At 42.3% G+C, this 27,650-nt stretch overlaps 1 protein-coding gene across 1 annotated transcript; it reads right to left on the minus strand.

Annotated features, from left to right (window-relative positions):
- Positions 1-4,024: 4,024 nt before the first annotated feature.
- On the minus strand, positions 4,025-27,296 carry T265_13008 (hypothetical protein; the record flags this gene model as incomplete). Its single annotated transcript, XM_009166742.1, is given in 13 exon segments — positions 4,025-4,690; positions 5,159-5,360; positions 7,485-7,633; positions 8,357-8,651; positions 11,355-11,559; positions 15,538-16,144; positions 17,682-17,801; positions 18,539-18,612; positions 21,664-21,967; positions 26,460-26,639; positions 26,675-26,910; positions 26,919-27,080; positions 27,113-27,296. Coding segments are annotated over 13 exon segments (2,907 nt in total).
- Positions 27,297-27,650: the final 354 nt, after the last annotated feature.

Genomic DNA, 27,650 nt, shown 5'->3' on the forward strand with positions numbered 1-27,650 from the left:
TATTACGTCATTCATCGTTTAGCCGTAACTCTCTTGCGGTGCCTAGCTGCCATGTCACCTGAAGGAAGCACGAGTGCTGAGATGCTGCTTGGTTGCCCAAGCCTAGAATCGGTCGGATTTAAAACCACGGACATTTCGGTCGGTAAATTCGTGCTCCATCCACATGAGTTATCTCGTCCCAGACCAGAAAGGCACTGTTAAGAAATTATTGAGCCATAAAACAGCTCACGAAATAACAGGGAGTAGCGGTACAGGAAAAGATTGTTCCGTATTTCGACCCAGTGTTGGAAGTGCAAATGACCTTGGGAAGACGTAGGTTCTCCGAGGAAAACCCGACAAACGTTAATTTGCCTACTGACGAAGAAGTCGACAATAATAATCCTAACTTTTTCACTACATCTTAAAACGTGCTTCAGCGGGATAAGGAGATTGTACGGAGCGGATTGGGAAATACAGAAGCGAGTGATCTAAAAATGAAGATCAGGTTACGGCGCACACGCAGTATTATGACTCTGAATGTGCGAAAATGCCAGTCGTCATATTCGGTGAAGATTATTCAGTGCGAACAGGCCATTAGTGTTGCATGCCTTCATTAATTTCAAGTACTTCATTGTGGAGGATGTTTGGATACGAAGCTCAATACTAGTGGGTGGAGAAATGATGCGGAGCATCTTACTTCACTAGAGAAGGGTTATATATGCTGACACTTTAGGAAATGGTTGAACCCCGAAAGCTCCTCAAATATTTGAGATATGAATATTTCCGTTGCTCGTGCTTCGAAACGGAAATCTGCAATTGCATGAACCGGCCGAAACCTACGCGGCAAGTTCTACTGATACAGACGATTGAGCCACGAAATGTGCTTACGTTATTGTGGTTTAAATCCCGAGGTGGAACTTTACAAGTTTTCTGGCGTGCCGCGGTCATGTGAGACCTTCAGTGAAATGGTCGAGTGACACAAGCAGCCATGAAACAGTAAAACTCACTTGTCTTGGTACACTATTGGTGGGTGCTCCATGTTTTTCTGGTAGGCAATTTAGCTTCATTAGTGAACTCAATCGACGGTTTCTGGGCCAGTCCACGCAAACAACTGCAGTTATGTGACACTGAAATATTCGAACCAATAAGTCGAAACTGGAAGGACAGAGACTATCAAGAATGGCGAAATGCTTCAGCTGGCATAGAACGGATCACGGCAATTGTTCCATTCTGGGCTTTAGTGTAATGATTTATGCAAGCTTGCGCACCCAGCTGGCAATTTTTCCATGTCCCAGGGCGACGTTTTGGTGGAATAAAAAGTCAGCATTCCTTTATAGTATCCATTGTTTTCTTACCCCTCTGTGGGCTTAACCGTGATCTATCTCCAAGCAACCTGTGAGTTTACAACTCAAGGGCATTTGTGCATGAGTCATCTCACGATAGAACGGCATCTAGTTCAGTTAGATGAACTGAGCAATGCTTGACTCGACGTATTATCAGGCTACATGCTGATTCTAGTCAGTCGTTCTCACATTCAACCTAGGCTTCTGTTATTACCACCAGGTTTCCCATCTTACTAAACCTGGACGGACCTTTTTAGCACTCTTTCATTTCATGGAACGTCAGTTAATTTCGCTCGAAGCGTGCTGATTGCGAAAATTTCTCGATGAAAAGTCAATCATCTGTTCGAAATTCGACAACAAACATTGGCACATTGCGCACCATTTCTATCTCACAGTTACTCAAGCGATAATTCCACAGGGTTAAGAAGTCTTTCGTCAGACGATTGTGTAGTTTGCCTTGGAAATCCCGTGAACTACATAGATAGTTCCTTGCTGAAATGTTTCACCATCTCATAATCCGGCAGATGATTGAAATATCCGATAAACTATCGATTAGTGGGTCGTGTACAGTAGTGCAGCTTCACGGATGGACAAACAATGAACGGCAGTTAGCACGGAACCAGGAGCTGTTGTCAGCCATTTGTGTTGCAGAGTTGGCGGGTTGACTAGTTTCGCATCGTCTGGTATTTTCTATCGAAAATCGCCACAAATGGTACCGCTTCCTCAAGTTTCAGCTGCCTTTACTATGAAACGAAGAGGTCCCCTGGCCTCGAATTCAGTTAGTACGAATAACAGACTAGCAATTAAAATAGGTATATCATTTGACCGGCTTTCCGGAAGAATTTTAGCAGAGCAGCCTCAATACTGTTTTGTCAGGTGTTTTAACTCATGACATACTGCAGGTAGGCCGAACACTGACTTCCACCACAAAGGTTCACCACAGCTTACAGTATCTTAACGAATGACGGAACTGATTGGTCTTGATCAGTCACCAAACATTTGGATGAAAATCCCACAGAAAGAACTATGGTGAGAAAAAACAGTGGAGCTCTAGCAGTTATAATAATAGGGTATTGTGTGCTTTGCAAATACCTCTTTTGTAACGTTGCGACAAATTTCGCCGCTTTTCGAATGAATAATGATCATACTGCACAGTATGTACAAATTGAACTGAACCCCAGCTGTATTTACAAACTCAGTTGATGACGGTTGAACTTGGATGACAACACATAGACTGAACAAGTATGCACTTAAATTCCTCCACTGGAATCTTGTTGTACATTGTGAAGTGAAGCCGTGTTCACTCGGTACAGGCGTCTCAGAAAGTTTAAGATGTCCCCTAAAATGGAAAAGTCATATTGGAAAATGAATGTATTGATTCCTGCACTATGTGAACAAACGGAGCGCGTAGAGGCATTTTTGGGGCCAGCTCGTTTTATTTGGGTGGTTTGCCTGCCATCGCCTAATTCTCTAGCTTCACGGGTACACATGATGGGTAGGAATGTGCAGTGCTCATCATCACCATTCATCATTGTCAGCTGTAATAACCGCGTACTCGTCGTGCTGTGGTTGTAGCTGCCGCAGTTTCGTTCGCCGATGGTTTGGGGGGAGGTGTAGGTAGCTGCGCGTTGCAGGCAGGAGCTGATAAATTGGTGCATAAATCCAGCTCTGTTAATGGGCTGTCAAGTGGTGAGGGGGTTGGAAAAGGAGCTATGCATTGAAGGCAATAGCTTGGATGCACGAGCGCCATTGAGGGCGCGACTGGGCCATATCTGACAATGTCTCTAGCCATTGATGTGGCCCGTCTCGGGGTCCCCATCCAGGAAGACGGCAGTGACCAGCGCAGCTGAGTTTGCTGGTAATGGTTTTCATACTTCGCTGCCAAGTCATTGGTTGACCGCCTCTGACACTGTTCCACCCTTCGCGTGGTGCTCATTGAGGAGGTCAAGCGTGCTGGGGAAGACAGACAGTGTAAAAGATACACCTAGAGAGTAGGATAAATCCGCACTTCCAGAAGAATAAGCCCATGAAAATAAGGATACCCAATGTGCTAAAGATGTTTCACATGCTGCATTGGGTTAAGTTACATGTAATAACGGCCAAAGAACAACCTTCATTGTGTAACGAAACGGTGCCACACTCGTGCTGAGCCCGGGGTTTTGAAGAGGTTCAATTGCAGCATGGTCCATGAGCTATTGCTAGTATGGGTAGTCCTGACGTAAATTAAAGAAACGTAAACTGTAAATCTGCAAACAAAACCGATTCCCGAACTATTCAGAAGTGCAACAGACTCATTGCCCTGACAAGCGCCGTACACTGTTACTCAGTATCACAGCACACAGATTTATATCAAACACAACAAGATTTTGACTCAAATATTTAAAGGTTGCCGCTCTGATCAGCATGCTATCCAAAACCTGCATTGGGTACGACTAAAGTGAAATTTCAAGGCGACTGTATGTAATAGAAAATTAACCTCAACCTGAAGAAAGTGTATCCACAAATTGCGCGATAACCGAGGGAATTTTCGTGCATATTACGGAAGAATACCGAATAAATGGGACCGAACCGTTTGCAGTGCTCTATACATCTCAGGAAGTACGGTATGATACGCCAGAAATCGTACAGCACCATTCCATACGACAGCTACTATGGCCTCAACGAACTACCAAAAAGTCAAGCTGACTGAAGATGCTCTAAATCGCTTTTGTGGGATTATTACATGAATTAACAAGTTTAGTCGTAAGCATGAAAAGCAATAACTGCGATTAAAGTTCCACATCTTTTGATCCCTTCAGCTGGTTCGGAGAAGTTAATTACATGAAGAGCATGCTAGCTTTCTGAAAGACTCTTTAATAAAACAAGAATTTACCAGAGAAGATAACTGAATCAAAGGAGAGCTGAAAGATGTAGCACAACGTGGTTGGTATTTGTGTTTGCACCTAGTCCTTTATTTTGCGAACTAAACTCCAAAGCACTCCGAACTGCCTTCTCATTGTGGATGGTCCTTGTCCTGCAGGCGTATGTTTTAAAACAGTGCTTTGATGTGTCAAATATGTATTTTCAAATAATTGTGTCTCTATTTAGCGAGTCAGCCATTCGAAAGGTTGTTTTTCCTAAGGCATTCTTGGGTCCATCCCAGCTGCGGTGTAGACGTCATCGATGAATGCCAGATAGTTGATATTGTCAACGACCCCCAACGGATGTCGATATTTGCAGTATAGACTAGACCATTCCCTCTCACTCAGCATGTCTGCCAAATCCAACGTCATTAGCACACGTCGGAATTGCATCTGACTGACTGTCATGCGATGTGTCTCGTCAAAATCGCTAAAGAGAGGCAGCAGCTGGAGACGACGCTGACGCACCTGAAAAAAAGGAGGGTAGTAGCGCACAAGGGCGTTTCAGGACTGGAACAGTCAGATTGTATTTCGGGGAGACTAAAAAAGCGTGAGCTAACGTATAACCGCCCCTGGAAAGTCACGCACGACCAAAGTCAGCTTTGGCTACACTGATGCGAGGATAACCATTAAAAGTGTTGTTTCACTCATGGTTTTTTTGCTTGGAAGCATTGTTATGCTGACCCATGTACTATTCTTTTAGGTTTTTATGTTGCTTCACTGACCCCAGAACTTCTGCTTCCATCCCATGAGATGAAAATTTGAAAAAAAAATTTGAAAAATGTGGCAAACTTTTCCATTCTCTGAGGTAATGATCTTGCTTTGTCTGTTTTCAGGTTACCAACTGTGGCTAATCACATACTGAGAAAACAGCTCAAAACTGTAGCTTGTAGAAAACAGCGAGTCACAAGTTCAAGCATATCGTAGTCAACTCACTTTATCTGCCACCTTCACGATCGCACCGTCAGCTAACTTAGCCACGTCCAGTGACAAATGGTTTTGAGCTACCGGGGCATCGGGTACATAGACTTCTGGTTCCTTAAGAGGGTTTCTCTCCAAATCTGGCGTTTGAAACACTTGTTCAATTTCTGCACAAAAGGCACGCCAGTCAATTGTTTCCGGTTGAGAACCCTTGTATCTACAATGGTTGGATCAGTTTTGGTAATCACGACTGACAAGGACGCTGTTTTGAGGGCAAATAGTTATTGGTCTCTTCAAACAACCGGGAGGTGGGACTAAGGGAATTTCTACCGTCTTCAAGCGAACGTGCGGAAAACAACTGTCCAATGTTTTGGTTGAATTAATTTTCAAGGTTTACAAGGACTTCCCTGATGTTAGGTGGATGGAAACTGGGCGTAGAACAACCAAAGATCTTTTCATATCTGTGGCTGATCAGGTATGCAAACAGTGCGAAGTTCAGTCGAGATTCTTTACATGAACAATAAAGCAGACGAATTTTGTGTTAAGCACTTAAATGCACTGTGAGATTTTGTTAACACGGGTGTCAGATTTGGCGCTATTAGTCTTCATGTAAGCTCTATTATCGGGCTTTTTTCAGAACGAAAATATCCTTCAAACCTCTATTCTGGTGTGCAAGTACCAGCAGCAATCGAGCGCGGGGCACTCTAAGACATTTCATTCAAAATCCACTAAAGAGAACATTCGAACGTTACCTTACATCTTTTGAACCGAAATGAGCTGACGGACAACTCTCGTGACAAAGCAGTCATAAGGAGGGGAAGCTTTTACTGAATATATGGGAAAATCACCTTCCCAGTGTTTCTCATGCGCAGCATCTTATAGTACGATTGCTATAGTACCCTGGTCTACAATAATGACCATGATGTAACTGTGACTATTACTGATGAGGCATACGAGTATTATGTGGTTTCTTCTCGTGACTCCGCCCCGCGTCTGATGGAAGGTGGGATTTATTACGGAAGTTTTGGAACTGCATTGTACATTCGTTTACATTGTGATAGTCAATGAATATCCAGGAAAGTTCAAGAAGACGCGTTCAAGACGTCGGATGTTCAATTTTTGAAAAACATGGTGCATATGAGAGTTTTACTCTCCTGTCCAATAGTCTGTAACTATTTAGTTGGCGTTATCCAGTAAACAAATCGATGAAGATCTCTCCTATTTTCAGCGGTGGTCTCTAAATCGCGGAGTTAATCTAGGGATTTAGTTATGTAAGAATCTAGTCCACGGGGAGAAACTCATCAGGGTATGTTGTCCCTGGATAAAATGACCATCCAGTACACAGAGTGTTTTCTTCTGAGTTTCACTGAAATCCACAGTTCTTTCTGGACTAATATTAAGAATGAATGCAGGACAATACAGTATTGGTGTGTACGTTTTGCGCACGATTATGGACGATAGAAGTTTATACCATCGAAAACGGGAGACACTGCTCCCCCCCCACTTTCTCTTCCAGAGATGTGAACAGTTAAATACTCTTTTATTACACTCAGTTTTCATAACCGACATCTGTTTAGTGCATTCACATACTGGATAGCTGCTTTACTAAGATCAAAACTGTCAATGACACTATACTACTGCTTACTGCCAGACAGTAGTAAGGAAGGTTTACTTTGGGAAATGAATCTCGACATACAGATGGGGAACACGCACTATTCCTCCATTTCTTGGGCGCTTTGGCACCATACTATATTAAAGCGAGATTACTTTCTAACCTGAGAAACCTTTCATGACAAATTCGGCCGACATTTTCGTCATGCTTCTCATTGCACTCCTTTGATTGACCTCTAGCCGATCCAGAGTCTGCATTAAGCAGACCTTAAGGCTGTTCAGTGATTTGTGAGGGTACACTTTGAAGACCTCGAATTGGCGAAAGTAAACACGTGAGCGTTCTCTTGGCTTTCTCGTCTGCCATTTGACAAAACTGCGCTGTACAAAAAACATCGGTAAACAATTCGAGTGTCCAAACGAACTCGTTTCACACTGATGTGAATGGCCGAATAAGTATGTTGCACTTAGTTTTTAAGTAGAACCAACGCTTCAAAAATACTCAACTACTGAACGCTTCCCACTGAATGTTCAAATTGTTCGTTGGAAACTTTTGCTTTTGAAAAACACATCCGAACTTTTTAGGGGCCAAAATTTATCCGCATGAAATTGCTGTTTTAAGGTCTCCATATTTCGTTCACCCTTTGATGTTCCGCTTATTTGCTTATATATATTATGATATGTATAGTAATAATAATATATTACGTATACTTACAGATTTATGCTTACTTACCGGTCTTCTACCATATTCATGGCAGTTTCGCCTATGGACAGTGGCAGCACACCAAGGCACCGCCTGAAAGTTGACCTCGGCATATATCCGTGGTTAAGTTTATCGTGATCTCTGAACCAGTCAGAAAGTCGAATTCGACGACGGTAAACCTGAAGAATACCGTTATAAGCGAAAATTCATTGGAATAGCGGAGTGATCTGAGGATTAAACACCTCTATTGGAAAAGTCGTTTCTCCCCAAAAAGCACTCTGGAATCTTTAGTAACTGTCAGTTATGGCATACTATTGCTCTCAGGTGGGAAAGGTACTATTTAAAAAAGACGCGAAGTTTAGTCTTTTTGATGAATAGCATAATGGTATTATCAGTTATGTATGACGTTTTAGTAGTATGCCGGTATAATCAATCAACGTATCGAATAGATTGTAGAGAGCTATGCAACTAAGCAGTCAAACATGACTAAATCATACCAATGCTGAACTGCAATGTTTTATTCTTACACTGATATGATTAATTATCATTTGAATGATGCTGTCCATAGTCCCACAAAGCAAGTAATCTGTCAAACTTTTCAGAGGGTCCCGCAAGTAATACGCAGGGCCCAACGGTAGTCTTTCATATCGTGGAAAGTTTGCACAAGATTATCGTGGATTTCACAACTTATTTTTACAACTCTCGCATTCTTCAATTTCTCGGGCCAGGCTTCCCGTGTTGCGTTACGTAGATATTTTTAAAAACCCTGTTTACATGAGTGTATCTTCCCCTTAAAATAGCATGCTGTATGCAGAATAGTCTAACGGAATTCTAAAATTACAAATACATCCTAAAGGACAATTCGAAGGTTGGAACCCAGAAGCCAGGTTTTTTCAACGTACTTCCGCCTTGATCTGATCCAGGACTCCTTCAGTATCCCTTAAAACAGGTTCCATTTCTAGTCTCTTTTTTCCGAGAATATTTGTCATTTGCAAAGTCTTCAATCTTTCGGGATACTTGTATTCGATTTCTTCTGGAGAAGGTGGGTCAAGCACCTCGAGAAACCCGCGATAATCAAATCCATCATCGTTCGCGTGACGAGCAATAATAGCATCGATTCCAGCGGGACTTATACTAAAGTCAAACATTGTGACCAGTTGTCTGAAGTTATTCGTTGTTACATATCCGCGATGATTCCTGGAACAAATAAAGTGACAGTGGGACCTGCTGCAAACATGGTAAAGCATGAACAATTCAATTGCATTTTCGAAGAAATTTTCAAAGATACAAAAGTATGAATCCCAGCGCGGCACTAGAAGCCGCTTCTGAAAGACAGCAGAAAAGTGTGTCTACAAGTATGCCATAGTGACATTTATGTTTCCGGTTTTCAAATGGGTCATCTGAACTGCTCGGGGGTTGATGCACATGTAGAAGTAGCCGTGTTAGTAGTGCGCTGTACAGTCCCTGGCTTTAGCATCTCATTCTTTTCACATCAAGTATTCGCTAACCTCAGATAGTAACGTTTTGACGGTATTAAAGTAGTGGTCGACGATGCTGGTGGTTAGGATCATGATAATTTACTGAATTTTGTCTAGAAAATGAGTAAAACTTGATAGATCGAAATTCTGTTTCTGTTGGAATATGTTACAGTGTCGATTGGTGAATGTCGTCCTCAGGAATGCAACGCTTTTGCACATCTACATTCATTGTTAAACCCCTGTGTAAATTATGCTCGCCTAAAGAGTCAAAAGCATCCAACTCAATCGTTATCCAGTCGACGACCTAAAGGTATAGGCCGGTAAAATATGAATGGAACGCGTAAAACTCTTAAGGTGATAATAATGAGGGATTTAAATAATGATAATTTTGTTTGATCAGTGGTGTCATCCGGAAAATAAAACAATAATCCCTAATAAAGGACTGCTCAACCTAGACGCTTTATATATATATATATATATACCATCCCCTTTTGTTTTCGGTTTCTGAACTAACCCATTCACATACACACCATGCGCACAAGTGAGGTCGGCGGTCACGTGATGTTTGTTTGTCGGTCAGACTTCAGAATATTTCCCGAGATTGATGTTCTTCGTATCTTCTTCAGCTTGGTAGTTACTGAGCTCGTCTTAGTTATCGTCCTAATTATCGATTCATCTTAATCATGACCACTGCATTAATGCAAAAGAAACTAGTATTCGCTTAATCCTGTTTACTGTATCCATAATAACTTCACTGAGCGAATTCGTCACTGTTACAAAGCAGTTCTTAAGCATCTGAAGTATCCAGCTTTACCGAATATTTGTAGAGATGCGTTCATAATTCAGAAACGAAAATCTTAGCCCCTCCTTCATGGTGTAACTGTGATGGTACAGACTCAATTCGTACGTTGCTTCGTAGCTGAAAATCAAAAGAAAACCGCATATGCCGTTTTGTTTCAGAGCAGCTAATCATTCGCTATGTTTGTATTCTATCAGATGCTCGAGCTTCAATTTGAACAACATTGACGTACCGTTCGTGTTTTTGATATCGCAAACGTAACAAATGGTTTGAGCTTGTGCAGATCACGTTCCGAGAATGTCTGGACTGTGTCAGCTCAGTGGAGACAATTATGGTAGTTACTGACAAGTGGGAATAGAATTGCTTAACCCAGGCCAAAAATACTACTTCTCTGAAAACAGACCTGCATATCAGGAAGGTCAGCTTCCTGAAAGCAACCACTGAATGCCCGGAATCTACGGTGACTCTCAGCTCCGCTGGGTGTTGACCAGACACACAACGCCCCCTCAATATGCAGCGCGTCACAGCCTTGCATCAAACCCAGACAGCGCGAGTCAGCGTTGGTCAAGGACAGACAACACCTCCGCAATATGCAGCACGTCGCTGCCTTGTACCAAAGCCAGACCGCGTGCGTCAGCACTGGACCAAGTTCAGACAGTGTCCTTCCAATAAAAAGCTTGAGGCCGTTGTACTTTTCGCACTCGCACGCACTCGCGCTCTCGCAACCACTTTGTTGGAATATAGCTATTGTGTTCCCTTCCGTGAGCCTTTTTCTCTCCGACACTAGGCACTGGAGCGGGTCAGCAGCAGATACCACAGGCCGGCGAATCAGCAGATATAACACTGCAATATGGGACCAATCGGAGACATACTCCAAGGGGTAACCTTCTGACTGTGACCATATATGAGCACAGTAGGGTCTAACGCTGTGTTTGGGAGTGTCACAAATGTCTCCCTTACGAGGATGAAAATTCCCCTCTTGTATCACGTCATTCAACTCATGATTTTCCATTGTTGGGCGCTGTCTACCATCCGAAGTTCTCCTGTGCACGCAAATTTGTGTGCTTCGTGCCCGAAATGAATAATGCAACTTTTATTAGAAATGAACCATACCATACCACTTGGCAATAATTGATGTTGCAAGTTGAAATTGTCAACAACCCCAGTATAGAGTAGGTCCTAAACTGCGCATTCTAGTGAAGCTTCCTTGTGCGTCAGGCACGACACCCGGTCCTTCTTGGAAGTATAGTGATAGGCCTAGCTGTGTCAGTCATACCACCCAAACTTGGTGTCAAAAGCTATTACACACCACTGTTCACTGATTATCATCTTCAGTAACGCCTTAATATTCTCCAGTAGCATACTGAGGTCTAGTCGCACACGATAACCATAGATCTGCGCACACCGAACTTCTCCATCTTGTTGAGCATTTGCCCGTTTGTCCATTCATAATAATAAAAAATAATAGTTATCATTCAGCTTTTTGCGTGTTTAAGTGCCGAGGGCTGAGACACTATCAGATAGCCCAAGCGTAAATTTTGAGAAGACAGCAACATTAATGAGAAGTATGGCTTGGCAGCTACTAGTCAAGTATCATTGGTGTAGATAAGAGTTCACACTCACTTGTCAAATGCCAGAAAGTCTGGCAATAACAGCATACGACGTTCGTGAATTTTACGACGTAATTTTGACATGCTGTCCTCGTAATTCTCACGCATTTCGGTTGTAGCTGTACTCCAGTCGGCCGTGCCTGGTTTGGGCTGAACAAAGGTCTCCTGCGGAAGAACGCGCGTAAGCGGTTGTTTCTCCAGTTCGGGTATCGTAAACACTTGGTTGGCGTTAAAAAATTGAGGAAGGTACAAAGATTAGACCAGTACCCCACGAATGTCTGACAAAAATTGACTCTTCTCATAATGAGGGAATCACCACAAGAATGAGGTTTCGTCTTACTTATTGAGGAATCTCTATTGAGAACGTGCATTTATCAGTTCTTGATCACCCAAATGTCTGTGCAATCCAATCAATGACAGCAGCTCTGGTCTCAAATTCAAATGGTTACCTTTGACTTGTTCGCTGGACTGCATATGTGTCACTGCCAGACCAGTAGGAGTCACCAACGAAACGTTAGGACAAGCCATTGGTGTGAATGTTGCTGCCAACAGCACTAAATTGCTTCCCCGTTTCATCATCAGGATCTCAGGCATCATGGGCTTACTGTACCACATCTAAACTATGGTTGCATGTGTTATGCAATTTCCTCGTTTTTGTGGCATTTTGTCGCACTGAGGAAATAATGCAAGTCGATTTTGTATGTGATTCCTTTAAGAGACACCACTACACAGTATACAACTCTGAGGTCCAGAGTGTGCACAACAGTTGGGTGCTATAAAAGTGACTAGGGGTTCTGAATGCTCCATAGTATAGTTCCAGGGCCACTAGTGAAACTACCTTTCTGGTAAGTGTTGCATGTTTCCGCTTTCACTATACATGAGCAGGTCAGGTGTACAACACACAGTATTCCCAACTAGCAAGATCACTATTCAAGTGTGTGAACTGGAAAACTGGCAGCCCTCATTTGGTGGAAAATACAGGCTTCAAAACTAACCCTTGCACCGATATGTTCCACTGTGTGTTATCTGCTGATGCTGAGCAAACAAAGAAGCTCGTTGAATGGCACAACCGTCGTGATTTATGCCAAGGCAAGTACAAGGAAGTTTGCGGAATGAGTCAGGTCTCTGTTAGGTGAGTAACACAGACGTTTATGCAGAACTTACCTAAAGTTAATTATTACTACGGGAGAGGTGAAAACTCCTTACAAACAATCATATTAATTTTTTCAACAAAAGGAGTGATATTCTCTGAATTTAATCCAAAAATCGATAACAAACAAGTGACTCCCATGCCTTTAATAATGAATGTCAAATCCAGCTACACTTTGAAGACAGACAGTAAGGCTACTTCACCCTCTGTAAAAAGTTTTACTCCAGGACCATCTTGATAAGTGGGATTTAGGCGGTATGGCTTACTTCCTTTCCACACGATGAGTCTGCTAAAAATTAAGTTGGAAGCATCTCACTCGAACTGTAGTTCAATCAGTGACGCCAACCACACTTAGTTTAGCTTTCTCAAGAGTGACTAAGATGCAGCAACAGAAGGTTACAGAATGTCTTGGACAAATCAAATTCGTACAGCTGAGTGAGTCGACAAGGAAAACGAAGGAAAAAATATGCAGGTCTGCCACTGATAATTACACTTTGATTGCTCAGTACACACACAACAAACCAGTTGTGTGCTAAAAAACCAATGATATAGATTCTGCATGAGCCAGCCGGAATGGCATACTCATAGGTCCCCGGGGGGAATATTTTTCACTTTGTGTACAAGCTCCAGACTGAACACCCTCAAACTGATAGTGCGCTCTCACTACTATTTATAGTTGGGATGACATCAGTGCTTTGGTTGAACCTCGCCTCAAGACTAGTAAAATACACTTAGTACCCCGCAAGATCAATCCTGTACTACGCTTCTAAGTCCACTCCGTGTCTCCCAGTCAAAATTTCTTCACATCTGTCCATAAACCGGGTAGGTCATCGTTTCAATTGTGGGTGCTTGGCGATCTACACAGCCTGAGGTGAATGACAACTTCAACTAACGGTAGCTGAGCAAGTGCATTTACCAGTTAACAGCTGTGGCCTAACTGATAATTCTCCCCGTTGTTTGATCCACGCTACCTTCACGAGCCTGCAGTTTCCGGTGGAATTTTACATCCCACCGGAGCTATAGGGGGGAGCAAACAGCTCGCTGTTGTGTCCTCACGATCAACGAAGGCCGAATGGAACTGTCGATCGCTCGGTTGGTCAGGTTGCACCGCCTCCGTCGACATTCAGCCCATTTCAGCTCAGCCGGTTAAGCACGATTCATGTCTGCCTGACTCGGTTTCACCCACGAGTTCTCGCGCCGGAAGGACGCGAGAGTGGAACTCCTAATTTGTGCCTGTCTGTCACACGCCCACAGAATCCAAGGCATTGGACCAACCACAGCTTCCCACATAATGGTGCGCGCACCAAACACAGGCTGGTGCGTGCGTCTGCTTATTCGTGCGAAAATTCAACACGCGGATTGGATGAACGGGAAATTGTACGGTGCATTCAAGACGGGTAAAGCACCTTAGATTGAGGGAAGCACCAACGCCAGAGGTCACCCAGCCAACCTCCATCTCTGCTGTCCAGTTCCCGACATTTGCTAGAGGTCAGACGCTATGATTAAGAAGACTATTCAAAATTCCACTTCATATGCCGAGTAGACAGGTCACATATTCAGCTGTCATCCCGAACTGAACACTGAAACTGTTCGCTCGGCCGACACTGCCTCGTTAATTTGCAAACCTATTTATTGAAGGTAAGCTCTTTTCTCGGTGTATAGCATTTTCATTAGCTGCACATATCTGACGAGATACGACCAAATACATCCCGATGTTAATGTGATCCAGAAGTACTGCGTGCTCTTTCCAATTTCTTTAGTCTCATTTTCCAAGGCATTTGTTGCCTGCGAATCCAAAGAGTGGTTACTACAATAGCGGTCTCTGAAATGCTGTAATCTAATAGAACAGAGAAGTACGTTGTATAACGTACATAAGCTAGCCTTTACTAATCTATACAATGTCATTCGATACATTATCGTTCACCAACCGCTGCTACCGTCCCTTATCTCAAACCAAGGCACGCTTGAGATGAGGCGTTATCATTTTCCGCAAAATCCACTTTAAACCAGTCAGTTCATTCTACATAGGAATGCGCTCTGCGCTTTCAGCTATCTTAACGCTGGTGACCTGTAAGTATTACATGGAGCACGTCAACTCAAGAGTTTGGACGCTTGCGATTTCCTCTAGTTTTTTCTTCGGGAATAGTGAACCTCTTCCTTGAGAAGATTACTTTAATCCGGACCTTCGAACTTCGACACTGGATTATGCGCAAAGGGCTGAACCGAAAAAAAGACCGGAAATTTTTTGCACTTTTGACCTTGAAGCCTTCCACCAAGGACCATCTTTGTTCAACATTCTGAGGGTACAACTGGTTAGCTTAAACTTAGCCAGGCTTAGCTCCACTGGTTACTTCCGTTGTGCATCTATGATATTTCCTAATTAACGTGATAATTGAACTTTCCGCGAAAATGTCTTATCCCATTCAAAAGTTCTACCATAGCGCATTTGTTTCGAACTGCCATTACTTCTGCCTTGCATCCTGAATAATATTGTCCCCATAATTTCACCGGTGTTGTTTTGTTATCTAAGCTTCCTTCCGCAAATGAGTTGATTCTGCTTTGGTGTTCTATTTTTATTTTCAGCACTTTCGAATCCTGCATCCCCAATACCGGTAGACTGTCAAGCTGTATGAAAATTTGTCTACGAACACAATGAGACCAGTGGTACCAGCATAATAAATCACAGCGTCATTAGTCCCCTATTTATATTTACTTCCATTAACCATGCGATTCTACTCGCTGAAATAGATTTCGAGTATCTACTCTAGTATGCCATGGACAAAGATTCCTTTGTTATAATGTATTCGGAACCATTTAATATAATTTACAGACAACGGACTATTAAATTCACTTTCCTAGCCTTAATTAGACGTGAGACGATTCCCACTTTTGTCCCATTCGGCGTGTGACTACAACCAGCCCACTCAGTGGCTGTTGAACAGGTTAGATTTGATATACGGCCGAGAAAAGCACCCGAGCTACCAATACTTGCAAATATAGCTCAAACTAAACTGTCAGCTCAAACATGATCCACGCAGAAACCTACCCGTTTCCACGTCCTCGACAAATTTAGTCCAGTTGACCATGTTAGAGTCATTTGGTGATACGTATCGGTCCGCTAATGTGTTCAGTTGTGTTGGAGTCAAGTCATGTAGGTCCAATCGCATTATTCCTGCCGCGGTCAGACAGCGAGCAAATTGTGAACGTGTCATGTATCCACTCCGCAGTTGATCAAAATCGTGAAACCAAGGCTTTAGTCCAATACGATTTATTAGGACTAGGTGTCGAATACGGTCAAGGAGTACTTCTACTGGCCAATGATCTCCGACAGAGCTGATGCGCGGCTCAACTGTAGAGAGCCAATCGCGGCGACTGACTTTCTTGCCTGATTTGCTGTCCCCAATCACTACGCCAAAGTTTATGTTTTCTTGCTCCACACAGTAAGCGCTAGTGTCGTCTGGCTTCAGGATTTCCCCAGGCACAGACCATCTGTCTATCGCTTGACAGAAAAGAGTATAATTGACTTTACCGGTGGTAGGTTCAGCGAATTTCCGGCACAACAAGCGACAATCTTCCGGTGAAACGGTTAGGCCGAGGAAGTGTAGAACACGTCCAAACTGTGTGTCACTGACAATTCTCGTGACCCCAGTACCCTGTAAACAGTGATACATTACAGCATATTAAAAATAGGTTCTCTGGGAGAGGAGGAAGAATAGATGAGAACGCAGACACCTATAAAATCTCTGGGTTAAACGGTCATAGTTTGTTTGGCCTATGATAGCTTATAGACAAGAATTACCCTGCTGAATCGTCTCGATACGTTGAAATGAAGCCGCTAAGCAAACCCTGTTGGTCACTTTTCGTTTTAATAAACTCTTGACTACAGTAGTTCAACGAGCTTCTTGTGCGACATTTCGTTGGAAAGGCGTCACACGCAACGACCTACATCAGAAAATACAATATTCCAGAACACAATGTTTCACCATGATCAGCTTGGTAATCAAGAACATTAATGATACCAATCTGTCATTAGAAAAGCTTGCTTTCGACCGAAGTCCTTGGACGACTGAAACCAAATCTGATCGTTTCAACCTATTTGACAAATATTCATGTTAGGCCTCAATGCTACTCGGCCAAGTAAGTGAGAAAACTGGTCTGAAGTCTTCCTCGTAACAAAGGCGGAATTCAATTATCAGTGAACCTTTCAATTCACCACCAATGAAATCATCTCTTTTTCAGACGCTGAAAATGGGCAATATCTGATTCTGTTCTGGTAAAAAAATTGGATTTGTCACTCCTGGAAAGTCAGCCACACACTCAAGGATGAGGATCATTGTACAAAACAACGAAAGAAATAAAAATACTGAAACATCCTGAAGGAAACGTAGCGGTGGCACAGTTTTTTGTGTGGCTATCCTCATTTCAAGTTCTAATTGAATCAGCATATGGAACCACCGTGCGGCCTGGACATCTTCAATGGTTGATGACGTTTATCGTGCAGCTAGTCTTTTAGGAGCCTGATGTAACAAGCTAAAAATCTATCTACTGGTGGATAGTCGGATACTTAGGTCCTAATTAGTAGTAAAGTTGGAAGTGGTAGGATGCTACGAAGCTTTCAACTCCCCATATTCATAAAGGTAATTTTAATAACCATATGATCTTGTGTCTGAGCAAGCTGATTATCGGTATTCTTGAGCACCTTAAAACATTCTTTGTTTCACTCCTGTGAGTTCCCAATCCTGAAGGAAACCTCTTAGACTAGATTGACAGCGAGTTGAGTTCATGAATTTTCTTCTATTCATCCAAATTTTAAAAAATCAGCAAGCTTTGTGTGACAACGATAATGAAACATGGTGTCGTGGTTATCCCACAGTTGTAGAAATTTCAGGCAAGGGATACACAAAACTTAGGCCAACAAATATTCTCCTACACTAAGGTTTGCAACAGAAGAGTTAAGCCGAAGTGTTGGTTTCCGTTTCGCGTTTGAGTATCTTAGGGAGCGTCATTCGTTTCAAGCTATGACCGATGTGGCAGAGGCCTGGTGGATTCTATCTAATTAAAACCGTCGTATCCGTTGCCTAGGTGGAAAAATTAGGGCCAAGGAAGCAAGGCATACATTGAGGAACATACTACGTTGAACAGACACAAAATGATACTACTACTTACCTGGTGTGAGGTGGCCAAACTTACCAAGTCATAGTCTCGAAAATACGGATAAGTCATAATGCGCCGCTTCTCTACTTTCGCTCGAAGGTCGTCGAGGATTCTTGAAACCCGTTGTTCCTCTTCTGTGGTCAAAGTTGCTACACCCTGGAACACCACGATTTTTGTGCTTAATAAATCTAGAAGAAACTCATAGTTGTCTGTTCATCATAAGAACTCGATTTGCTTTTGAACACTGCTGAACACTTTCCGGGTTCCAGAGCTAACTGTATAAAGTATATATGGGGGATCGGCTTAGAACAATATTTCGTTTGCTTCTGCTTCTTTGATGGGTAAAGACGAGGATGACGGTGATATTGTTGTTGATGGGGATGACGATGGATTACAATGATAAGACATTACCGCTGGGATTAAAGTTTACCACCAGCCTAGAAAATTTGGCCTGTCAATAATCAGGCTATCAGAGAGTTCTGAATCTATGAATATTGTTAGAAGCATGTTCCGGTATTGTGGTTTTACCTGCCAGTGATTCACAGTAGAATAAGCTATTCATTTCCCTGCTCGTTTTACGTCCTCTGTGTCGATCGTGCGTTGTATGAGAGAAGCACTCGTTACACGGTATTTATTTATTTATTTATTCGTCTATTCGTCAGACTTAGCTTTTTCTAGAGTTAATGGTTAAAATTAATAACAATAATGATAATAACCTCTGGTAAAAGAATATCGAAGAAATGGGTTCAGTGCAATGCAATATACCAACATATGATTCTCTAACAAGTTCTTCCAAGAAAATCTTTTTCTTCCATCGGCTCTCAGTTGACTGCGTTTATTTTTAGTAGGTACGTGAAAAAATTTGTTATGCCCTGCTTTCCCAGCCTACTTACTCTGGTTAGCTCGCCAGTTTTGGGCATATTTGGTTGTTTCAGTGGGTCCTTTTCGAGATGCAACGTGTGAAAGGCTGGAAAGTATGACGAAAGCAACTGTCAAACATTGTGGAACATTAAGTTAGAATAAAAAGAACTGGCAGTTTGGTATCCTGTGGAATATTGTACCAAAGGTGTCCTCGGTTTCAAATGCCCGTCATCTGACGGACAGTTTAGAGCAGATAGCGGACCCACAAATCTGTTCGTGTTTGATTGGTTGTTGCAAACTGGTATGTCTGCTGGGGGAAGGTTTAATCCCCATTTCAGTCATAGAAATTATGCATAGGAAGAGAGTTCACATTATTATGCTGGTGACTGACCAGATTAATCATTCGGTGGCCTCCTATACAGGGCCTTATTTTATGAAGCTGTTTACGTTCATTAAAACTGGTGGCTGATTAGCGATAACAAAAACGTAGAGTCTGAATGAGCTAACTCAATTCGATCTTTGTACCAAATGTGAAGTCACTCACTCAGTACGGATAGCTAACCTCAGTGTTGGAATCACTGGCGGAGAGCGTAGTAGCTCTCCAACAGTCTTCAGAAAAAAACTCTTTTACATGATGAATGGATTTATCGCTGGACGGAGTGTTACTTTTTCGGGCCACCTGACTAAGCTGACAGGAGGAAACATTGAACCTAAAACTATACCAACCAGCCTATTAAAGCACCGCTGAGTGCTGGGTCAAAGTCCTTCATTTGTTAATGCCGGTTTGGTTTTGTGTTGGAAATGTATCGTTAATGGGTGCTACGACAACTCGTACCTTAAACAGTGAGGAGTATTCGCCAAGACGCATCAACTTAGCTGATATGCAACCACTGTCCGCATGCTTGCTGGTCATGAACCGTCCGTTCTGTTCAAATTTAGGTGGCTTCCATCGCTTTCGCTATCAGTTCCTGTAAGTTGCATTGTGGCTAATGTTTCAAAACTACCAGCCCACACATTCCTCTTGGCTCGGTTTCCACCGTTATCGCTAGATTTTTAATCGGTTCTGAATGTTCATCTGCACTTCTTAGTACTTTGTCATTCTCCATCATGTGCCTACCGATCCTCTGACTACTGTATAGAGCAGATCTTGGTGCAGTCACTTTAGTTTGATGTTTTGCAAACAGTAGGGTTCTGTCCATGACAGCCGATTGCCCGATTACGCTAGTTAAGTTAAGCCCTACATCTCTTTCATTTTTTCTGACGTTTGTGGCATGTAGACTGTCCCAAATGCCTTTCTTTCAGGCCTGGTTTAGCTCGATGCCTAATCAAACTAGCTGTATAACCACTATCATGAAGTCTGCTTTTATTTTAATTTAAGTTTGTTGTCGATCATTTTCATCTGTACACAGAACACTTGCTCGGTTAAATAGTGGTGGGGCATTATTAGTGAGTATTGCCCTACAGTGCGCCAAAGAATAATTCACAAGGACGCTATTGACAATCATCTCGAAAAAGTGGCTACTTCCCAATTTCATGTGACAGTCGCAAGATGACAGCTTTTCCTTAGTTGAATTTGGTTTTGTGCTAAAAATTAGACTCAGGTTTAAGTTCTCAGAGTGCTTATGGAAATAAATAAATCTGTCACCATACAATGCGGATGACAGGTGCGTGACCGGAACATACCAAACACAGCTTTGTAACAGGCGATCAGCGGAGCTAGGTGTGAAAATGGTCAGGACAAGAATGTCGCCGTTAGCTAGACAGGAAAGAACAAAAAAGTCACCATAATTGGCCAGTCAACTACCCTTAATATTCACATACTAACTCCGTGTGTTTGAACCGACACTACAACCATGTGTTTGGTCTTCTGTTTTATCTTTATCTGATAGGTTTGATTTGGGTGTAACCGATTGCCGTCCCGACGTTACAGCACATCATCATCATCATTGTCAGCTGTAATAATCGCGTACTTGTAGTGGTTGTAGCTGACACAGTTTCGTTTACCGATGATTCGAGGAGGTAGGGTGGGTAGCTGCGCAGGTAAGCTTTCGTGTATTTAGGGCAGTGTTTCTCCATGTAATTTATGAGACAACACAACAAGCATTGTGAGCTCACATCTGCCTGCTAAAGTTTATATCACTTTGGGTGGGTTTCAAGCAACCAAACGTTTAGCTTTAGAAATTTCACCTGTAACCTGAGACGCTAAGGCTTTTGCTGTCAAAAATATAGCCACTGTAGCATTATGAATTCAAGTGAATGCTTCTGTAGGAATCCTTGAGGCCACATACTCAGGATCTCATAATGCAAACAAATAGACGGTTAAATCAGTCATTGCATTGGGCGGGCCAAATGGAGTTCATCATATGGCCATCTAGGCAGCGTGTACAACTAACACAGCGACAGTGCAATTATATAGCCACTGATAAGTCAGCCTGTCCAGGAATAGTCCGCTAATTCGACCCCCGTAGTTTACCAAAGTGGCTGCCACCGTTGTTGAAAGTCAAGGCTAAAGGCAGGATGGAATTGATCTAAGTGGATGGACTTATGGCTTTTTGTGAGTTGTTTCAGAGTTCAGTAAGGTACCAGAGAACTAGACCCTAGACAAGAGTAATTCAAGACGTACGGATGAACAGAGAAAGATGTACGATAAAAAGATGCTCATCTTAATAAGTGGTCAAATCGAACCTAAAAGACACACATCACTTGTAAAATGTCAGACTAATGAATACCGCAAGCTAGATTGCAGTACCAACCTCAGCACCAAAAATTTTCATATCGCAGCATGAATGAAGTGAACAAATTGAGAAGTCTAGATCATGTGTTTTATATTTGGGCTTTGTTCAAAACTCTGAGATATTTGGCTGAATGCGGACGTACACTAAAACCTTACTTTCGATGATTATCAGGCTACAAGTTTTCATTTCTACTCGCTACAATGCAAGTGGTCATAAAATTTATATTTTTGGGCTCGTCGTGCATTTTTTCTCTTAAGGCGATCCCTACTAATTTATAATCCAGACAATCAGATATACAAGTGCTTTCAGATTATGATTAAGGACAATTATGAGAATTCCAGTGAACTGCCTACTTAAAAGTGATTCACGATGAAAGTGAAATTACAATAACGAGCAAAAATCTGTAAGCTTTTTCCACTTACGTGCATCAACTTGTCGACAAAATTCACGATAGGCAATCATTCTTGGGTTTGAATGCTTTCTATAGCAATTGGCCAGCATCTGCACTTCCTCGCGGCTCAGTTGAGCTTCTTTGGCAATCGCCATCATAAGAGCACAAACAAACTGATTTTCTGTGACCGCATCATGCCGTAGCTTATCGTAATCCACAAAGAAATCCATGACACGCACACCCCGGCGATGAATCGCAAACCGAATCCGGTCAATAATTAATTCAACCGAGGGACGCAAAAAATCTTCTTTTGGCTCAGGTATACAAATACCTTCCTGCAGAAACAGTGGTGAACAAACAAGCAACAGATTTACGTTTCTCATGTGGAATGAAAAAATGCGTCCTCATTCAGATGGCTTCATCATCATCAGATAGTTTACAAAGCTTGAAGGCGTTTTTGATCTCAGTATCTAATTTGACACATCACAAAAACAGCGTGCAATTCGGTACTTTCTAACAACAATTTTCAGAAAACATTTGTGGTAAATATGGAAAACCATATAAAAACGTACTGCTTCCTTTTTGATTTACCGCAAGCACTCTGATCAGTTAACGTCGCGTCAGATCCAGCTGGGTCTGCCAATATCAAAAGTCTTGCATGTTTTTTCGGGTTTTATCATGTAATTAGAAATCTAAATGGTTCTGAGTCACTACACTCAACTTTTTGTTATGCGTACTTCGGTTATAAGTTTGCTATTTTCAGGAACCCGGCAGGCTTACCGATCAAAACTGAAAGACAATACTTGAAACAGCTGTTGACAACCACCAACCAATCGTTATTATAAGAGGTGTCTACAGAAGTTTTAAATTCTCGGCTGGATGAAAATGGACCTAGATTAGAGCTGAGTATTGAGTCAGCTCTTGCATGGTATTTTTCCTGCAAGTGGTAAAAGCGGACTGTCCAATGCAACTAAAAAGAGTCGATGATGGTGCCTACCTTCAGAAAAGAGGCTAGCAGTGTGTAGATAATCATATGAGGGGCAATTTGACTGTTGACATTATTGTTCCTTCGTCGCCCTACGGCAGCTCGCGAAACAAGGACTCAACATTATCAAGCAAAATTCCGGTCAGGTAGGAGTCGCATTGACGAAATCTTCACACTCCGTCAGGTGCTAGAACGACGCCACAATTTTCGTATTCCTGGATTTCCAACGCGCATTCAATTTAGCTGACCGGTCCGTTCTTCTTAGTCCGCTTGTTTATCAAGAGATGTCCCGGAAAGTTGTGAACATAATAAGTTCTTGGTATTCTCATACTTCCTAGCGTGCGAGATTATACGGAAAGCACCCCAAAAGCATTTTTACACAAAGTGATGTTCGTAAGCACCGTCCGTTGTCTTTACTTCTATTTAATTTCGTGATCAACGAGACAGTAATACGAACTCTGGAAGGTCTCCAAAGCACCGGTGTCTAAATGGCCGCTGATGGAAACCCTGTCGACCTCAAATGAAGCTAAGAGTGTGCGCCAACCCTGAAGTATGGTGCATTCAAAAATCCGTGGAAGTAGAAGAGGTTAAGAAAACCAAGAAACCTCAAAGTTTAGTTCGATTGATCCGTGCGAGTTTTCTCCGAAAACTTACTGCGAGCAAAATTACCAAGGATCCAAATAGCCGCTGACAAAAACCCCATGGACTTCGAATGTACAGAAGGCATCGTTCTCGTCTTTGAAGGAAGAAACAGGGAGCAGGTGTTCTTGGACGAACTTACCAAAGACATTCCGTCTTTTGGCACGCGCTTTGCACCCACAAAGTCTAAGGTCATGCTCCTAGACATACCGTTACATATAATTCAGGAAGAGGGAGGAAGTTTCGAAACGCTTCGTGTATCTTGTAATTTGTTTTAGTTCCCATGGTAGTGTGACATATGAGGTTGGCGCACGAATCTGCGAATTTTCGGTCACAGTTACTAATTTGAGACACCTTTGGCGCTAAAGCGATGTACCCCCAAATCTCAGAGAGCTTGTGTACCGGATTACGGTGTGATGTAAAAATTGAAACGCGAAATTCCCATTGACACAATGTGGGCATTGGTAGACGTAAGCGAACCACTGACTTTGATGAAAGAATCAAGGGAAAGACAGATGATGTCTGTGAGGTATAAACAATCGTTTACCAGGTACAGTTTATAAGAAGGCCCATCGACAACAATAAAAGTAAGGGATTCCTTTGAGCAAAAAGGTAAATTTTGACAGTGTAAAATAATGCAAATCCTCTGGTCGGTGTGTAATTCGCAACTAGGGAACATAAATCGGAGGGCTGTATGCCTCGGAGTCCTAGTAATAGTCTGCATTTGGTGACACGGATGATAGTATAGTGAGCTAATAGTTGTTTTTTGTTTGGTTCTGCTATTTTACTGAAAAGAGCTTTGACACTTCATCGAATAGCGAGGAGTCTGATTAAAGAAAGGTATTGATGTTGTTGGTTTTAGATGAGACAACTTAACCTAAAGCGATGGTCAGCGTAGTTGGCGAACATAAACCTATATGTAGGGTTGGCATTGAATTGCGCATCCTGCAAATTAAATAAAACAATGCAAAAGAAACAGGTATTTCAGGGGATTTCTGATCCAGATTCAGGTAATTCTAGAGCAAAACAGCTTGATTCCTATTGTTTTGTTTGCTTTGCATACTGTGTTGCATTCATAGTGTTGCAAAGCGTGAGGCATGCCGGGGCCCCCTTGCAACATGGGTATGCTATTTCTAGAGGCGTTGCCATTGTGCTTTTTTCAGCCATATTGCTTCCAGTATTCAGGACAGTGCCAAAAAACTGTCTTTTCCTGCAGCTTTCTCGACGTTCATCTTTAGTCGTGGCGTTTTTGATGAAAAAAACGACCTTTCAAAGTGTTTTCACCTGGAAATTAGCAGTGTAACAACACTAATCCAGTATCAGCTGGGGATCAGAGATCAACCGCAAAAAGACGAGAATCTCTAGCCATCATCATCGTCGACAGCATGACATCAGTGTTCAACACCTATGCTCCACTGTCATACAAATATGACTTATTTGAAAGCCTTATTGTAAAGAAAGTAGTAAAGATGGACGGAGGAGGGACTTAGTGAGAATCTCCGGTAGGCAAAAGAAAGGCGCGTCAATTAAATGGGCTCTCAGAAACAGTTATTCGATCCCTCACCCAGCGCGACTTCTGCCACATTTTCACTTCCTCATCGTAAAATGTTTTCCAGAGCAGTACGTATTATTGTTGGACAGTCATAACTAAGAGTTTAAGGTCTTTGTGTTTTCTGATGGCCCTTTTTCAGACTGTTTCGGAATAGCTGAAGTACAAAAGTGGCGTTGTAGTGCTAACAGCCCAAAGCTGGTTGCTGAGATTTATATGTAATTAACTGGGTGTTGTGTTTCTGATTACTCAACATACATACACGTACTTGGGTTTATTGTTGCTTTTGGGGTCTGTGAATTCATTTTATGTAACTTTTTCAGCATATGAAAGCCACAAGAAAAGAGTAAATAAAAATGCGCGTTTAAGGAGATTTCCAAAAGACGAACGAGCTCAATGACGGCATATCCATTGAGCATGCTTGTTGCATCGAATACTTTGTCAAAAAATTTTCAAAGTAATCTAGACCACATATTGTACCGTCCTAATCTCAAAACGTTTTGAAAATTTAAGCTTTATGTATTAGTGCATCATATTTTCTACCAATAAATTTGACGGGTTTTTCATGTGAAATTAAGCGTTGTTTCTTCCACCCAAGGATGACTTACAACTTCCAAGAATCTTGGTATTCCTAAAGTTAGAACCTTCTTCCGTATCCTTTACGTATTGCAGCCATCTAAACTCAAATAATTCTTACTCTAAAAGGCGCAAACCTGTACAGTCAGGATCTGGTCATTAGCACGCAAGTTCATACTGGAATACATGCCTACTCTGATCAGTAACCAAACCAACTAGCTCACTGCTATTTGCATATCTCATTTAACTTACGGTTACTTTTACTCTTTCTCATTTCCATAACGAACGGTTATACATTTTACCCTCTTCAATGGAAGTCAGTCTTTTGAAAGATTTGCCGGCGGATGTGGTTTAGACAGGTACGATGAAAAAATGCAGAGATCTGTATGGTATGGTTACGTGACTTGCAAGAGCGATTCGAAACTAAGCGTCGCCTATATCCATATCTCGTCTTCCTCCACAGTGAAGGAAGGTGACTGGACGTGTTGTCATTCATAAGGAGTGCCGGCAGAGACTGATCACATTCTGTTATTATCCGTATGGGAGTGCAACAATGAGGCGCAATACACAAGAAAAGTTTTACTGCAGCTGAAGCGGGTCAATTGTAAAAAGTTGTAACAACCAATCTGGCAATGTTGTGGAATGTAGGTAGCTCGGGTGCAATGCTTGGTTGTTAGTCTGTTCGCTGAGCTTGACAGTTGGATTGCAAACGTTTCATCACCAATTGTCACCGCGATCCAACTGCCAAGCTCGGCGATCACACCAACAACCAAACAACTGATCTTTTATATTCGCAAGCCGTGTTCATATTCCTAGTTGGAATATCTATAACATATTCACGCCAGTTGAAACAAGTGATAACACTGTAACACCGTCCAGTGCCTATCTGCTGTGCAACCTGAAGGAGGCACGAGGGCTTACGTACTGTCAGGATACTCTAGCATGGATAGAAGAAGTCAGAATACCGGGGTTGGATTTGAACCCCGAACCTTCTGTTCGGTAAGTCCGCGCACTACCAACTGAGCTATATCGGGACCAGCCGTGATAAGGAAACAAGCTGAGTACGTTTTATACTTACCTTCATATCTGTTGGTTGGCCCATTTTAGCAACTCCCTCTGCGGCCTGCAATTCTCTGAGTTCCCTCTCAAAAGCCAAATAGTCAACGAAGCCAGGATGCGTATTTGATTTATATCGCTCGACAAGCATTGTCAATTCCGCTTCGCTGATATCAGTTGGTCCGGGAAATGATCGATAGAACTTAGAGGATAGACTTTGAAAGAAAAAGCATTTACCTGGCTTTCTGTTACTAGTCCCACATTGTGAACATCGAACTGTTTGTAACAGTCACGGATGATATAGCCTTGAAACCCAATGAATTGATTTATGCGTGACAAAATAGGCCTCAGACTATCGTATTTTTCGTCACCAGGACGTTTATGCGGTGCCTTGGAACCCACATAGTAAGATCTAGATCTGTCAGCTTTCGACAATGATCTTACTCGATTGTCTTCAGAACTTTGCATTCTGGCTGTTCACTAAAATCATTGACATCAAATTTCCCTTCAATTTCCTGGGCAAATTGCCTCCAGTTGACATCTTTGTTTTCGTTCACGCCATATTTTTGAAGAATAAGCTCTTCTGCATCATTCCTCAACGGGACACCGATAATATTTCGGAGAACTCTGAAAAATTGTCCAGCTTGGTATTCGCAAATGCGAAGACCAACATACTGGTTACGTATCCCGATCTCAGGTTGTCATAATCAAGGAAATTTTCGGAAAATCTGCTTCTTCGGTCCTTGGCCAAATCCCGAATGTAATTTTCAACATTTTGTATTGTGTCCAAAGCCATACCCTATATGGCTCGAAGAGGTGTTTTCATAAAATCGCCCGTGAGGGTGGTAACATTATTCTACATGTGGGCTATTCAAACAAAGCAGAATGCAACTGTAGGGATGTAAAATCTCAGAGTGCTAGCTCACCTGTGGCTGTTGAATGCTGACGATAATCAGACGAAGAAGCACTGAGTGCGCATTTCACGCAACTCAGAGGCTTTCAGACCTACGACATTCTGGTCACTAGGTTGAGGCGCTCAGTACTCGCACACTGGGATTCAATTCTCGAAAGCTAAGACATGTTACTGATGAAATAAAAGAGACTGGCAATTGGATTCGGTGTACATATTCGAACGTTTTAGCCCCTCTAGGCATCATGGGGTTTCAGCAATGCTGGGAAAGTATTCCACCAGTCTTTTTATACCAGGAGCATG

Source organism: Opisthorchis viverrini, assembly GCF_000715545.1.
Source record: "Opisthorchis viverrini unplaced genomic scaffold opera_v5_30, whole genome shotgun sequence".
NCBI lineage: Eukaryota > Metazoa > Platyhelminthes > Trematoda > Opisthorchiida > Opisthorchiidae > Opisthorchis > Opisthorchis viverrini.